The sequence below is a fragment of the Myotis nattereri genome, assembly GCF_964212035.1.
Source record: "Myotis nattereri genome assembly, chromosome: 6".
In the NCBI taxonomy this organism is placed as follows: Eukaryota; Metazoa; Chordata; class Mammalia; order Chiroptera; family Vespertilionidae; genus Myotis; species Myotis nattereri.
In genome coordinates, this window is record NC_138081.1 from 18,422,421 (window position 1) to 18,438,533 (window position 16,113).

At 41.7% G+C, this 16,113-nt stretch overlaps 1 protein-coding gene across 1 annotated transcript in view; it reads right to left on the reverse strand.

Annotated features, from left to right (window-relative positions):
* Nucleotides 1-16,113, reverse strand: part of CYP39A1 (cytochrome P450 family 39 subfamily A member 1) — a 73,647-nt gene that overhangs the window by 21,230 nt on the left and 36,304 nt on the right. Inside the window, exon 8 of the mRNA XM_081093936.1 lies at nucleotides 7,350-7,483. Within this exon, the coding sequence (XP_080950062.1) occupies nucleotides 7,350-7,483 (134 nt within the window). The remainder of the gene's footprint in view (nucleotides 1-7,349; nucleotides 7,484-16,113) is intronic.

The following is a 16,113-nucleotide window of genomic DNA, read 5'->3' on the forward strand; positions in this document are numbered from 1 at the left end:
GCAATAATAACTGCATCTCTCAGGTAGACAGAATCGAACCTGGCCAGCCCACCACATAGGGATACTAGGAGGCCAATGAGCTTCTAGTCTGGAGAGAAAAGAGAAGGAAGGACTATCTGCTGTACCTTAAGAAGAATTCTGAGAGCAAAGTGAGTGCAAGGAATGCAGACTATGGAAGAGAGAGGAGAAGTCCTATAAAGACAGAGCATCAGTAGGAGGAGGTCCAGAGGACACGGTTTCCCTCCTAGTTCTTGGCCAGGAGCTTGGTTGCTCTTAGCACTTTAAAAATTAAAGACTATTTATTTCTTCATATTGTATAGTCATTGTGAATAATTCCCTCTCCAATAGCTATTTAATCTTTCATTGGCTAGATTAAATCATAATTAATCTGATCCTATTCTAATGTTTTTCCTATTATAAATGCCATAACTAGAGTCTTCTTCCTCAAAGCATTTTTCATACAAAATCGTTTAACAGAGATGTTCAGAAGACATAGGACATGAATATTTTTAAGGCTATTAATACCTGTTGCTTAATTGCTTCCTCAAATTTTGTAAAAAAAAAAAAAAAGTCTCTAACTACAACGTGAACATGTCAATTTCATTACCCTCTTATCTGCTAGTCTGACATCTCAATAGGGTAGTTTTGATTGCCACCTAAAATTTTATGTCTTTGTTGAGCATTTTCCATGTTTTTTTCTTCTATAAACTTTTGTGCATTAATCTATGTAACCTTAGTGCTTTACTTACTGAGCTGTAAATTCTTTATATATTAAAATTATTTCCCCTTGTGTTACAAACATATTGACATTTATTCTTAATTTTTGGTTTACATTTAATTTAGATTATACTTTACAAAATAAGACATGTTAATTTTTGATATGGTACATTCAAACCTGTTCATCTGCTTTGTAGTTTCACTGATTAATCCTGAATTTATAATAGTGGCTACAATATTGGCTTTCTCTACACTAGTGGCTTTCTAGGTGGTTTAGGGATTTCTAGGAGTCCCCAAGACCTTTCCAGAGCTTCTGCCAGGTCAACATCACTCCTGAGTAAAAATACACATTCAAAGTACAGGACACACCAGTGGATTTTAACATAACTTACTACAAAAATTCACTGATATATTTTCAGGTTGCAACAAACTTATAAGAAAATACCACTGTTGAGTTTTAGTGTCGTACGAAAGAATAGCCACAAATATCTGAAAAGGCTACTAAAACACTCCTTTTTTGGCTACATGTCAATGTGAGGCTGGATTTTCTTCATTTCCATCAATGAAAACAATACATCAGAATAGACTGATTGTAGACACTTACATAGGAATTCAGATATCTTCTATGAGCAAGACATCAGATTTACAAAAATTATGCTACTCTTCACTTTTTGTTTTGGAAAATATGTTTCTTAAAACCAGGCTATTAATTTACCATGTAATAGGGTTTCTTGTTCTTTTTAAATGAATTACTAAATAAATACTTCAATAATTTCTCAGCTTTGGTTTCTAATACAGTAAATATATATAACTCACACAGACAAAAGCTCTTTGGGATCATCAATAAATTTGAAAAGGATAAAGAGATCCTGAGACCAAAAGTTTGAGAACCACTATGTTAAAAAAAAGTACCCACTTTTATTTATTTATATTTTTTTTGAGAAATTATATGTATACTAGAAGCCCATTGCATGAAGATTCACGCAATAGGCCTTCCTTCCTCTGGCTGCCGGCACCGGTTTTCCTCCGGCACCCGGGACCCAGGCCTTTGGTCCGGCCGCAGTGGAGAAGCCAAGCCTCTTCAGTCTTCAGTCTTCACTGAATGCCTGTGTATGCAAACTAACCGCCATCTTTGTTGGTTAATTTGCATAGCTGCTCTGATTGGCTGGTGGGCACAGCGGAGTGACACCAATTTGCATGTTTCTCTGTTATTAGTGTAGATTTATTTGTTGAGGGGCAATTTATAACTTTTAAAAAATTCTTTATTGTTTAAAGTATTACATATGTCTCCTTTTTCTCCCATTGACCTCTCCCAGCCTGCCCCCACACTCCAGCACAGGCCCTCACCCCCCTATTGTCTGTGTCCAGTGGTTATGCCTGTATGCATGCATACAAGTCCTTTGGTTGATCTCTTACTTTCCCCCTCTCCCCACCTTTTCCTGCCTTAGCTAGTCATCTCAAACCACATATTAATCTCTACCCTCTTCATGAACTTATAATGATTTATTTATTCTGTTAAATTCTTATGTGTAAGGGGTTTTGTTTTTTTGTTATCTATCTCATCTATTCTATGGATCTGACAATCTGGTCTGACACCAATATGATGCCATTTTAATTGTTTTAATACTTATTTTAATAACATGTCTTAATAGTTTTATAACATTTTAATACATCAAGAAGGTAATTAATATGTCTTAATTATTCATATTTTCCAATACTACTTTGTTTATTATTTGCTTGGTATCCTTGCAGATTAACTCTGTACTAAAAATATGAAGCCTTGAAAAGAGTATAGGTAGAAGTTTAAGAGTTTTCAAAAGATAGCATAATAAAGAGAAAGAAGAAATGGAGTAAATCCAAGAAAGCAGATAGTTGTTCATTTTAAAAGAAAAGAATATAAAAGCAAAAATGAATACTGATACCCTGTTCAGACTACTCAGGGGAAGAGCAGTGGGAGAATACTTCTAGCATTCATAGCAAGACACCCCGACCAGCTGTCCAACAGGAGGAAAAATATGAATGAGCCTCTGCCACTGCTCAATACAGATAGTCCCATATGAAATGTTTTCTATAATCCAAATTCTTAGGAATGTGTTAGTATATTCAGCAAAGGCATAGTGAAAAAAATGAAAGCCATATACATAATCGAGAATGGGGAACTGATGAAAATATTTAGACTCTGTCCATATATTAGATTATTATGTTGCAATTCAAATGGTGTAGATGTCCTTTATTGATACAGAAAATTATTTGTGACCTATTATTAAGTAAAATAAAAGCAGGTTATAAAAAATTAACACAGTATGACCCCAACTGAATTTTTGAAAATGCACACACTACAGGAAAAGAAAATGTGAAATTATAATAATACCAAAGTGTTCACAGGAATTATCTTTGACATGAAATTGCTAGCAATTTTTCATTTCTTTTTTCATCTTCTCTTTTCTAATTACTATGTATTACTTACATAATGAAAACTGTGCAAGTTATTAAAGTTAAAGTCTCATCTCCCCAGGGAGAAATCCAGGTGCGTGTGGGCCTCCTATGCGGAAGGCCACGTTTACAAAAGAAACAGTGAGTGCAGGAAACACTGCACCTTTTATAGCTGTGAAGAGCATATTGTGGGAAATAACGAAGGAAGGACTGGGGCATTCTGGGAAGATGCAGCCTCAGCACAGGTCTCTGAGAAAGAAGAGATCTGTCCCACCACTGAGATGCCGTCACAGCTGCTGGGGTCTGGAAGGAGACTGAACAGGTAGTGAGTAGCCTCATGTCCTCCAGGAAGAAAGTGAGAGTGTTAGGAAATGGAGATATGAGACTCATAATTATTTAAAATAAGTTCTTGACTCGTTTTGGATATCCATTATGTCTAATTCAAAATATTTTATCCCATAGATGTTAGACTTTATAAGAGGGTTGTATGTTGTGAATCATAAGTGTGTTTATACCCTTGGACCAGTAATCCACTAGTAACACATAATTCAAGCATAATCATTACAAAAAGAAAATGGCCCTGGCCAGCTGGTTCCATTGGTTGGAGTGTTTTCCACTGCACCAAAAGTTTGAAGGTTTGATTCCTGGTCAGGGCACATACCAAGGCTGCAGGTTCGATCCCCGGTCAGAGAAAGTATGGGAGGCAACTGATCGATGTTTCTCTCCTCTCTCATCTCTCTCTCTCTCTCTCCTCCCTCACCCTTCTCTCTCTCTCAAATTAATAAACATACCTTGAATGAGAATTAAAAAAAAAGAAAGAAATGTACTCTGCACAAAGATGCAAGTAATTACCACATTAAAAGAACCACAAAGTATAACAATCTAAATTCTCAAGAGCCAAGAAATAATTAAGTATTCAAGCTATTAACTCCATGGACGATTATGTGGCAATGCAAATAAATATGAAAACTCTCTAGATGCATTAAAAATAAAAAATAATGTTAACAACTTTTTAAAATGACATATTTACACTATGACGAGAACTAGATTTATTTACTGATGTCATACAAAGAAAATGTTGGATAGTTGTTACAGTCCAGTCATGGGGTTGTGGGGTTGTGTATGCATGAGTGTATATGTATAGGCATGTGTTTGAACATGGATGTTTCTTTTGGTAAAGTTGTTGAAATAAGCAAAATTAATTTTGAAAAACTATGTGATGTTAACAGCCCCAACAATCTGACAAGGATATGATGTTAAAAGCTCCCCCAAAAGCTACTCACTTAAGGATAGAAAAGGGGTTCAGGGGGTACGAGGGGTGGTGGAATATAGAGTGACCATATCAGTACCAATGTTGACCAGCAGGCAAGTGAGTTGCTGGTCAAGAGATAAGAAATTTTAGGCTGAAAAACAAATACATTTGTTCCAGCACGCTTATGTAAAATAAAAATACAAGAAAAGAGGACATCAACTGAGTCATTTTCAAGGAAATGAAAAGTAAAATGAAATAAGCAGGAAACTAGCATCTGCCCAGTGGAAAACTCCTGCTAGAAGGGAAACAAGGGGGCCTGGGAGACAGGCTTCAGGTGGTGGCATAGGAGAAGCTAAAGGAAAAGAAAGAGGATGAGCACAGAATCCCAAGAACAAAGTAGTGTTTAGTGAAGGAAGAAGTATTGGGGTGTAAGTATAATCTACACTAATAAAAGAGAAACATGGTAATTGGCGTACGACCGCTACCCTTTTCACTGGCTAATCAGCGAGATATGCAAATTAACTGTTAGCCAAGATGGCGGCTGGCAGCCAGGCAGCTTGAAACTAACATGAGGCTTGCTTGCCTCAGTGACAGAGGATCGTTGGAGGAAACCAACGTTCCCCGCCTGCGGCTTCAGGCCTCTGAGCGGGCAGTTTAAGAAACATTGTAACAAATACCGCCAGACTTCAGTCAGCAGATTTGCAACATTGTAGCAAAGGCCAGAAACCTACTTTCAGCCACGGAGGCCTAAGAGCTGGAGCCAAACCTCAAGGAAAAGCTGGCCCAGAATAAAAAAAAAAAGAAAAAAAGGAGCGGTTGGGAACTTCAGTCACTCTCAGCCTGAAAACAGCCCTCAGCCCCTCACCCAGACTGGCCAGGCACCCCAGTGGGGACGCCCACCCTGATCCAGGACACCCTTCAGGGCAAACCAGCCGGCCCCACCCATGCACCAGGCCTCTACCCTATATAGTAAAAGGGTAATATGCCTCCCGGCACCGGGATCAGCGTGACAGGGGGCAGCGCCCAAACCCCCTTATCGCCCTGTGGCTCTGTGTGTGACAGGGGGCGGGGCCACAACCTCCCTATCGGCCCTGCTCTGTTCGTGACAGGTGAAGGCGTCCCAACCCCCTGATCGGCCCTGCTGTGTGGGTGATAGAGGGTGGCGCGCCCCCCCCCAAAAGGGCCCTGCTCTGTGTGTGACAGGGTAGAGCCATAACCTCCCCATCGGCCCTGCCCTGAGTGTGACAGTGGCGGCGCCCCAACCCCCTGATGGGCCCTGCTCTGTGAGTGACAGGGGGCAGCGCCCCAACCCCCTGATTGGCCCTGCTCTCTGCGTGACAGGGGGTGGCTCCACAACCTCCCCATCGACTCTGCCTTGAGTGTGACAGGGGGCGGTGCCCCAACCCCCCAATCGGCCCTACCCTGAGCGTGACTGAGGGTGGCATCTCAACCTCCCAATCCGCCCTGCTCTGTGCATGACAGGGGAAGGCGCCCCAACTCCCCAATCGGCCCTGCTCTGAGCCCAACCAGGGGCTGAACCTAGGGATTGGGCCTGCCCTCTGCCACCCAGGAGCAGGCCTAAGCCAGCAGGGCGTTATCTCCCGAGGGGTCCCAGACTGCGAGAGGGCACAGGCCTGGCTGAGGGGCCCCCCCTTCCCCCCAAGTGTACAAATTTTTGTGCACCGGGACTCTAGTAATAAAATAAAAATGAAGATGCCTGCTGGCAGATAAATGATTGTGTAATTCAAGTAATTATCTACTAGCCAGAATATAAATGAGGCTATAAAATAAATAATATAAGAGTGTGCAAAAGTAGGTTTATAGTTTTTATAAAGAAAATAATACAGTTAATAAATAATAATACAAGAATAATCTCTTTTTCACATACATAGAACTGTAAACCTACTTTTGCCCCACACTGTATAATGTAAATATTTATAATATATTTATAAATTTATTTATTTATTTTTACATATTTATATATTATCAACATTTATAATATAAATAATATAAATAAAAGTTCAAGAAAATTATAGTACTATTCAGACTAATAAACACATTGTTCTACTTAATTGCACCAAGTTGTTTGACTATTTCCTCTGAAAGCATATTATTTTATACTTTTAAAGTAATTAAGAATTTGATTATTTAAAAGCAAAAACTGTTTAAAATCACACTAAAACTAAATCATGCTATTTATGTAAGATCGGCCAAACAAACAAATGTCTCTTCTGAATTTAGCAAGTTGCAACCTTTATAAAATTTGGGGGTTTTTTTTTGTCTTTTTGTGTTGTACCACTACAAAATGTTCTTGGTTTGAATCCAGGCACTCTCATGCTGTGTGTAAAAACAGCCAACAAGAGTGGAGGTCTGACTTAATGTGATCTTGCAGGCTCAAAGTCAAATCATTCTGAAACAATATTTTGTTCTGCCTGATTGACTCAGCAAATATTGACCTGAAATTCTGCCATGTACACATACTTTTCATGGTGCACTTCAGAATTTTCTCCTATTCTGCCCATAAAAAGGACCTCTCTCCCTTACTTGGACGCTGATTGCTAATATCAGTTATCTGTTCCCATATCTGTAATCTGTGGTCTGAAACTGTCTCTAGTTGGAACTTCTCTTGCATATGAATTCCTCAACCTATGGCTGCTCAGCAGTGAAGACATTATCTAATCCACCTGCTTGATTTAAATAGGATTATACTAATTTTGATACATAATCACATAGCCAAAATGATTATTAAAATATTATATTGTAGCTAAAATCCTCACAAATGGAAAAATACCTACATTGACAAAATGTTGCTGTACAACTCTTGTTAGTAATCTATTCCTAGGTCATTTGGTGCTACCGGAATTTAAGGAATTATCTAATAATATATGGGAAAGGTATGTACATTTTTTCCCTAGAGAGATTATTTTAAAGCCAAATTAAAGCTTACCAAAATTTTAACTGGTTTCAGCACTTTTCTAGTAATGGCACCCGGGGCTCTTAAACGAATCGTTTCCAAAATACACCATTTAATTAGAGGGAGTTTCTTCAAGTCATCCTCAGACACTTTAATCTTATCTTTACCTGTAAAAAGAATTTAAAAAGAAAATGGACTTAAAGAGGCCAGGAAATGATTTCAGGTAAGCTCATAAACATGGGTTAGATACTATCTCTGACAGCTAGTGTTAATATTACTATTACTCTTTAAATACCAGCCTTAGACATTTATTGCCTCTTACCAAGATAAAATGTATGGCATCGGCATAAAAAAACTAAGTCAATGTTGATTGCTGCAACATAATGGATTGTATCCAGTCTTGGTTCTCACAATCCTACGTCTGTCAAATGACTATGACAGGCCCTGTCAGAATGGTGTTCAATTTTCACCCATTTCATTCTTCCTCGTCCAAATTCTCATTTCACTTAAGGAAATAGCAATATAAGACTGGCATCAAAAGTACAAAGAATATGTCCCAAGAAATCTGACACACCAGTTAGAAAGGACATATGCACCCCTATGTTCATAGTAGCACAATTTATAATAGCTAAGATTTGGAAACAGCCCATCAGCAGATGAGTGGATTAAAAAACTGTGGTACATCTACACAATGGAATACTACGCCGCTATAAAAAAGAAGGAACATTTGCGACAGCATGGAGAGACCTGGAGAGCATTATGCTAAGTGAAATAAGTCAGTCAGAGAAAGATAAATATCACATGATCTTACTTATTTGTGGAATATAATGAACAACATAAACTGATGAACAAAAATAGATCCAGAGACAGAGAAAGACCAAACAGACTGTCAAACCTAAGATGGAAGGCCGGGGAGGGTGGTGTGTGTGTGTGTGGGGGGGAGAGGGGGTGTAAGAGATCAACCAAAGACTTGTATGCATGCATATTAGCATAACCAATAGACACAGACACTGGGGTGGTGGGGGCTTGTCCTGGGGGGTGGGAGTGGCCGGGAAGGGGTCGATGGTGGAAAAAGGAGACATATGTAATTCTTTAAATAATTAAAAAAAAAAGAAAAGAAAAGAAACTGAAGAAACAATTGCCTGGGCGGGGGCGGGGGGTGGGGGGGAGAGGAGTACAAAGTAAGAGATCTGAGAAGCCACCTGGCTTACTTCTTCTATCTCTTCCCTGCTGATTCATTTTTGTTTTTTCTTCTTTTTAATCAGACATTTCAGAAGTTTCCCCCCAAAATATTAGGAAATGGGTGATGAGATACATGTATTTCATCCGGACTGATGATTTCTCTACACATAGGTGCATCATATGTTCCTAATGTAGCATGCATAGCTTAGCTAATATTCAGACCCAAGGCAACTGAAAAAGGATGGAGGCCAATCTGTTTATGATCCACAGTATGGGCAGGGCCTTAAGTCAGATTAGACAACTTAGCTAATGGTGGTATTTCAAGTAAAATGTTTCCATTTTGAAAATTAAAACAACTCAGCTTTCAATTGGTTTTGGAGTATTGGCTTAATAAACGTAACAACATTGTTAGTTAAATGAAGTCAACTTTCCTATTTGCTTCCCAACTGTATTGGGAATGACTGGGTAAGAGTGGAATATAGGGTCCCAAGCATGTCTCTCCTACATTCTGGATGAGGCTTGTTCTAAAAGCAAGCCCGTTCTGCATGAGAGATGGGTCCGTGCTGTGGGGACACTCTCTATGTCAGCACATGTGGAATTCCTGGGGAGTTAGAAGCAAATGTCTTTGGTTAGTAGAGTCTAGGAACCAGGGCTTTTGGACTCTGGTTCTACTAATTCCCATAGGGGTGCCTACACACTCCGTTAAGCTCGATAGGTTCCTGACACAAATAGGGACCAGGAGCTGAGTTAGGCTCTACCAGGGTTACAACAATGAAGGCTTCTTGCAACACATTTAGTCTCGTAGGAGGTAAGAGACAAGCTCATAGTTAACTGGTACACCACGTAGGCAAGGAAGCTATTCTGTGAGGTGTGAAAGGCAGGGATGCTCACATTCAACTACAGGTAAAGCTAAATATTCTATGAGTATCTTCCTCTAAAGATACAAATATAATTAGTTCCTTGTACAAGTAGATCTCAGTAAATACATATTGAACTAACAAATGGCCCAACTTCCTCATGGAGAGATGAATAGTGGATATTCTAGGCAAACAAAAGACGAAGAGCAAGTCCCTGAAAAAGTTTGCTCTAGTAACAGTGAAGATTCTAACCTTTTATTTTATTACTAGAAGTCCGTTGCACGACATTTGTGCACTGGGGAGTGTGGAGGTCCCTCAGCCTGATCTGCACCCTCTCCAATCTGGGAGCCCTCAGGAGAGCCCTCTCCAATCTGGGAGTTTCTGTCTGTCTTTGCAATCATACAAGCGAATTGTCTGAGACCCCAACTCAGTTTGGTTTGTTGCTCACAGAATAATGGAGCCTTTTTTTTTTTCTTTGCTTCATTGGTGGAGATTTCCTGGAAGTTTTAGGATATCTTCCCTTTAATTTTTCCTGGAAACTCTGATTTTACTAATGTCTCTCACCTTTGCTTTCCCTCCATCCCACACCGCAACAGTAATTTGCTCCAGGCTCACTTTGCTCTAGTGTCTAGGACAGTGGTCGGCAAACTCATTAGTCAACAGAGCCAAATATCAACAGTACAACGATTGAAATTTCTTTTGAGAGCCAAATTTTTTAAACTTAAACTATATAGGTAGGTACTTTTTTTATTAACTTAATTAGGGTACTTCTAAGTCTTAGGAAGAGCCACACTCAAGGGGCCAAAGAGCTGCATGTGGCTCGTGAGCCGCAGTTTGCCGACCATGGGTCTAGGAGATCCGTCTGCCACCAGAACTACTATTCCCAGAATTCCTGGTGCTCCCCGTGCTCTTGGTTTCCTTTACTGCTTTGTCCCCATTTCATGGCCTCCCACTCTGCCAAGTCCTCCAAGCCGCCAGCTCTCTCTCTCTGCTCTCTGTCTGGCAGCTTGCGGAGCCAAGTTCCCCAAGACGCTCCACTCTCCGCCAGCTCTCCCACTCTGCTCTCCACCTAGTGGCTTTGGGGGAGCGACTGAGGGAGCCATGTCCCCCCAAGTCGCCAGCTCTCCCGCTCTGCTCTCCACCTGGTGGCTTTGGGGGAGGACTGAGGGAGCCATGTCCCCCCAAGCCGCCAGCTCTCCTGCTCTGCTCTCCTCCTGGCACCTGTGTATGCAAATTAACCTGCCGTCTTTGTTGGGTTAATTGGCATACTCGCTCCTGTTTGGCTGGTGGGCATAGTGGAGGGATGGTCAATTTACATGTTTCTCTTTCATTATATAGAATATTATCTTTTATTTTATTTTTCTGACCTCTTTTTTTAAAAAAAGAGATTTTATAAAAGCTATTATTAGAGTACTTGAATTATAAAGTGCAAAAATGTTTTGTGTTATGTAATATAGAAAGAAAAGCTTCTTTTGAGTTGAATGTAATATTTAAAATCTATTATGACCTATAAAAATATGATAGCTGTAGACTACTCTTGGAGAACAAATGTTTTGATAAAATATTTTTAGTTTCTCAAAACCCAATGTGATGTGGGAAAAGCAAGGTAGTATTCTTGGATTATTCAAAGAAAAAAAGGAAATATGCTAAGTTTTCAAACAACATCTTTAGGTTAAAGACCTTTCTTATTATAACTCTTAGAAAAGGCTCTGTACTCATACTGTGCATATTTCAATGCACATCTGTGGTTTGTTCCCCCAGCATTTTGACTCTAAAATTAGGAGGCTTCACTTGGAAGCATGCCAAGTTCATCATCAAGTGCGCGAGAGCCTAAAGCCACCCAGGACCAGTGCAGAAGACATCCACGGAAGAAATCATGGGTGATTTCGGGTAAAATTCAGAGACTGTTGTTTAACCATGGGCATAAATGCAATGAAAGTCAAACCAAATCTTAGGGTATTTGAAATCAAATAAAAGAAGTAACAGAGTAACTATAAATTATATTTGTTAAGGTTATATAATGGATTGAAATTCTATTATTTCACCCACTTATTCACTCAATAGAAATTTGCTTCATATCTGTCACATGCTAGCCTATGCACAGGTGCCATAAGAGGCAGGAAGAGAATAATACTAATTTATTAACCACCTAATGTCACAGATACTTTGGGCCACTTCATTTATTTCTTAAAACTCTCTGCCAGCGATCAAGCCTCAGAGAGATTATTGTGTGGGAAGACCAGCCCCTGTGCTTCAAACCCATGTCTTCCTACATTGAAAACCCTTGCCCTTGATCACTACGTCCCATCACTTCCCTTCGGAGGAGAAAGGAAGGAGAAAAACACAGCCATTGCCTTAAAGGACCCAACATCTAATCCTATCTAATAAAAGAGAAACATGGTAATTGGTGTACGACTGCTACCCTTCCCATTGGCTAATCAGCGAGATATGCAAATTAACTGCCAGCCAAGATGGCGGCCGGCAGCCAGGAAGCTTGAAACTAACATGAGGCTTGCTTGCTTCAGTAACAGAGGACTCCAACGTTCCCTGCCTGCCGCTGCAGGCCTCTGAGCTGCAACTCTAAGCAACAATGTAACAAATATAGAAGCTAAACAAAACCCCAGAAACCTGCTTTAGTCCGGCGGGCTTCAGACAGCAGGATCGCAACATTGTAAGCAAAGGCTAGAAACCTACTTTCAGCAGCGGAGGCCTAAGAGCTGGAGCCAAGCCTCAAAGCTAAAGCTGGCCCAGAATAAAAAAGAAAAAAAAAGAAAAAAAGGAGCGGTTGGGAGTTTCAAACACCCCTGGCCTGAAAACAGCCCTCAGCCCCTCACCCAGACTGGCCAGGCACCCCAGTGGGGACCCCCACCCTGATCCAGGACACCCTACAGGGCAAACCAGCCGGGACCCTCCCATGCACCAGGCCTCTACCCTATATAGTAAAAGGGTAATATGCCTCCCAGCACCAGGATAAGCGGAGCCGCGAGGCCTCCTGGCACTGGGATCAGCGTGACAGGGGGCAGCGCCCAAACCCCCTGATGGCCCTGCGGCTCTGTATGTGACAGGGGGCGGGGCCACAACCTCCCTATCCACCCTGCTCTGTTCGTGACAGGGGAAGGCACCCCAACCCCCTGATCAGCCCTGCTCTGTGCCTGATATGGGGGAGCTCCCCAACCCCCTGATCACCCTGCAGCTCTGTGTGTGACAGGGTGCGGTGCCCAAACCCCCTGATCGGCCCTGCTCTGTGTGTGACAGGGTAGAGCCATAACCTCCCCATCGGCCCTGCCCTGAGTGTGAGAGTGGTGGTGCCCCAACCCCCTGATTGGCCCTGCTCTGTGTGTGACAGGGTACAGAGCCCCATCCCCCCTGATGGGCCCTGCTCGGTGAGTGACAGGGGGCAGTGCCCCAACCCCCCTGATGGGCCCTGCTCTGTGCGTGACAGGGGGTGGCGCTGCAACCTCCCCATCGATCCTGCCTTGAGTGTGACAGGGGACGGTGCCCCAACCCCCCAATCGGCCCTACCCTTAGTGTGACTGAGGGTGGCATCACAACCTCCCGATTGCCCTGCTCTGTGCATGACAGGGGGCGGCGCCCCAACTCCCCAATCGGCCCTGCTCTGAGCCCAACCAGGGGCTGCACCTAGGGATTGGGCCTTCCCTCTGCCACCCGGGAGCAGGCCTAAGCCAGCAGGTCATTATCTCCCGAGGGGTCCCAGACTGTGAGAGGGCACAGGCCGGGCTGAGGGACCCCCTTCTCCCCCGAGTGCACAAATTTTTGTGCACCGGGCCTCTAGTCTAGATATAAATAACCATAATAGAAGTTTCATGAGAGAGGATTCAAGTGGCAGCTGTGTTCATTGCCTCCTGACTAGGACTGGAGTTTCAGCTAATAGTAAGCCTGCAGGGATGAGTGAAGCTCACCCAGGCAGAAAGAAAAGGCACTTACATATCAAAATTAATCATAAAAATATGATTTCCTGGACTTAAAAGAAAATAAACACAAATCAAATACAATCACCAAAGTGTGAGAGATGGCTATTCTGGTGCCTTAATATTTAAGCCCCTGCCCCTTACACACACACACACACACACACACACACACACGGAATATAAAATATAAAAAATCTGTTTCTATAGCCCTTGGGTAATATTACAGAAGGACGTAACTAATAATTTGGGGAAAATAACCCATGTTTTGAGAGAAAAGAAAAGGAATGGTAGATATCTGTTGTGTCATTCAGACCTTTTGAGATATATTCTAAAAACACTGAATCAGCCCTAACCGGTTTGGCTCAGTGGAGAGAGCATCGGCCTGTGGACTGAAGGGTCCGAGGTTCGATTCCGGTCAAGGGCATGTACCTCGGTTGCAGGCACATACCCAGTAGGGGCTGTACAGGAGGCGGCTGATCGATGTTTCTCTCTCATCGATGCTTCTAACTCTCTATCCCTCTCACTTCCTCTCTGTAAAAAATCAATAAAATATATTTAAAAAGAAAACACTGAATCAGAAGGTGAGGTTGCAAAGTGGGGTTGAATACTGAGGGACCCTGTGCTTCCCACAAATGGAAGACAGATGTAGATGCTACCAAGGGACACATGGAAAGATGAAGAAAAGCAAATAATAAGCTCCACTGAAATGTAAACAGTGGATCCCTCCACATCCCTCCACCTCTTTCTTTACTTTTGCAAGCATGGATTCTCAGTTCTGTTTGTTGTTCTCTGCTGTGAGTTAAGCTTTCCTTTGCAGAGGCTGCCTTTTCCTATTCACAGAACAGCTTGTTTAAAATACTTAAAGGTGCATGCAAAAGGTCACAGTACACATGAAGAATGAACGTGGGACAAAAATGCATGACATAAAGGTTGAGAAATAAAGAAACTGATGTAATAACCTTAAGCAATGATTCCTATCAAAATTCGGTCAGGAAATCCGCTTCCAAAATTTTATGATAATTTATTTAAAAAGTAAAAGTCAAATAATAAAAATTAGTGTTTATTTTAGACTGTTATTCGGGAAATTATGTAATCGCTTTTAAAAAAAAGCATTTCTAGGAATGCTACTAAAAAATAACGAAGCAATGAGATCAACTGTAGAAAGAGATTAAGGGCAAGAAACTAGTTTCTTGGCATATTTTCTCAACCAGAGACCTCAAGAAAATCTTCTGGAAAAAAAAAATCCATTTTTAGAGAACAGAAACAAAGTTAAAGAAAAACAGTAAATAGCTTATATCCACAGGGGAATAAAATCGGTATCTTACATTCTTCTCTTCATTTCAGAAATTTTAAAAACTTCAATATTTTAAGTAATGTCCAAAAGTTCAATTTTTAAAAATTATACCTCTATTTTATGTCAGGAATATCCTATATAATAAAAGGCTAATATGCAAATAGACCAAACAGCGGCACAATCAAACAACCAAACAACTGGTCACTGTGATGTGTGCTGACCACCATGGGGCATGTGTGGAACATTGCAGGTGTTGGTTGCAGTGGGATGGTGGAGCAGGTGAGCAGGGGCGCCAGACCAAGACGGGGCGTGCAGGTCACTGTTATCGAGTGAGCCTCTGGTGGTTACTGAAAATTCTTTGCTCCCGCGCACCACAGTCCTGCCTGGTGCTCGCACCTGCTGCCAGTGCCGTCCCTGCTCACACTCGCAGCTGGTCCTGTCCCGATTGCTCGCACCATCAGCGGGTGCGATCGGTGGCTGCCAGTCCTGATCACCCCGAAGGCTTCTCCACTTCCTCCTGCTCCTGAGGGGCAATCGGGACAGCAGCCACCACTCGCACCCATGGATGGCGCCAGCCCCGCTCATACCCACTGCTGTGTTCTTTACCGTCAGTGGGTGGGAGCAGTGGCAGTGGGAGCAGGGCTGCCGGCAGACAGGGGACTGGGGGCCATGGTGGGAGGGGCAGGGCAGGGGCACAGAGGATGAGCCAAGACATGCCCCTGTGCTTACCACAGCCTCGTGGCCCACAGTTCCTTTCAAGGTGCACAAATTCGTGCACTGGGCCCCTAGTAGTCTTATATTTACAAAGTTATTGGGTTTTTTTTCTCCCAGAAGAAACCCATGTTCACTGGGAAAGGTCAGTATACTGCAAATAGAGAGAATAATAGTGGATAAAATGTACTGAAATAGATAACATCACTTACAATAAGCTTTATATCTCAAAAGACCTTACAACAGTTATTTATAGGTAGTGAGAACATGCTGGTTACAGATTTTTGGAAATTTTCAGTGAGATTTTGTTGACTTGTTTCCCAAATGGGAAAAGCAATAAACCCCTTTCTACGATTATTCTTTTAAATTTGATAAAGAAATACTGTGAAACTGATCTTTGAGTATTTAAAGGGCAAATTAATTTTAAATTGTGCATAAAGACCCCAATGACCTTTCCCTTCTCCAAATATGTATTACCCTCTATCCCTGCAGACTAAGAGACAGTGAGAGAAGTGCCCAGGACAGAGGGAGACCAGAATTGAGAAACAAACAGTAGCAGAAATAGCAAGAGAGAAATGAAAGAGAATTAGTGAGTAAATAAGGACACAGAGCTAAGCTGGTTAAGCAAGGTGCACATTCGAGGGACTTAATTATCTACACAATAAGACCCAGGTTTTTCATAATGTTGCAAATTATGTCTGTGGCTGGACCTTCCCCACTGACATAAGTAGGACATGGATGCAAAAGATTCTACAGAGTGTGTTAAGAAAGGGAGAGGCTTTTTTAAAAGTTTATATTTTTTTTATTGATTTCAGAGAGAGAGA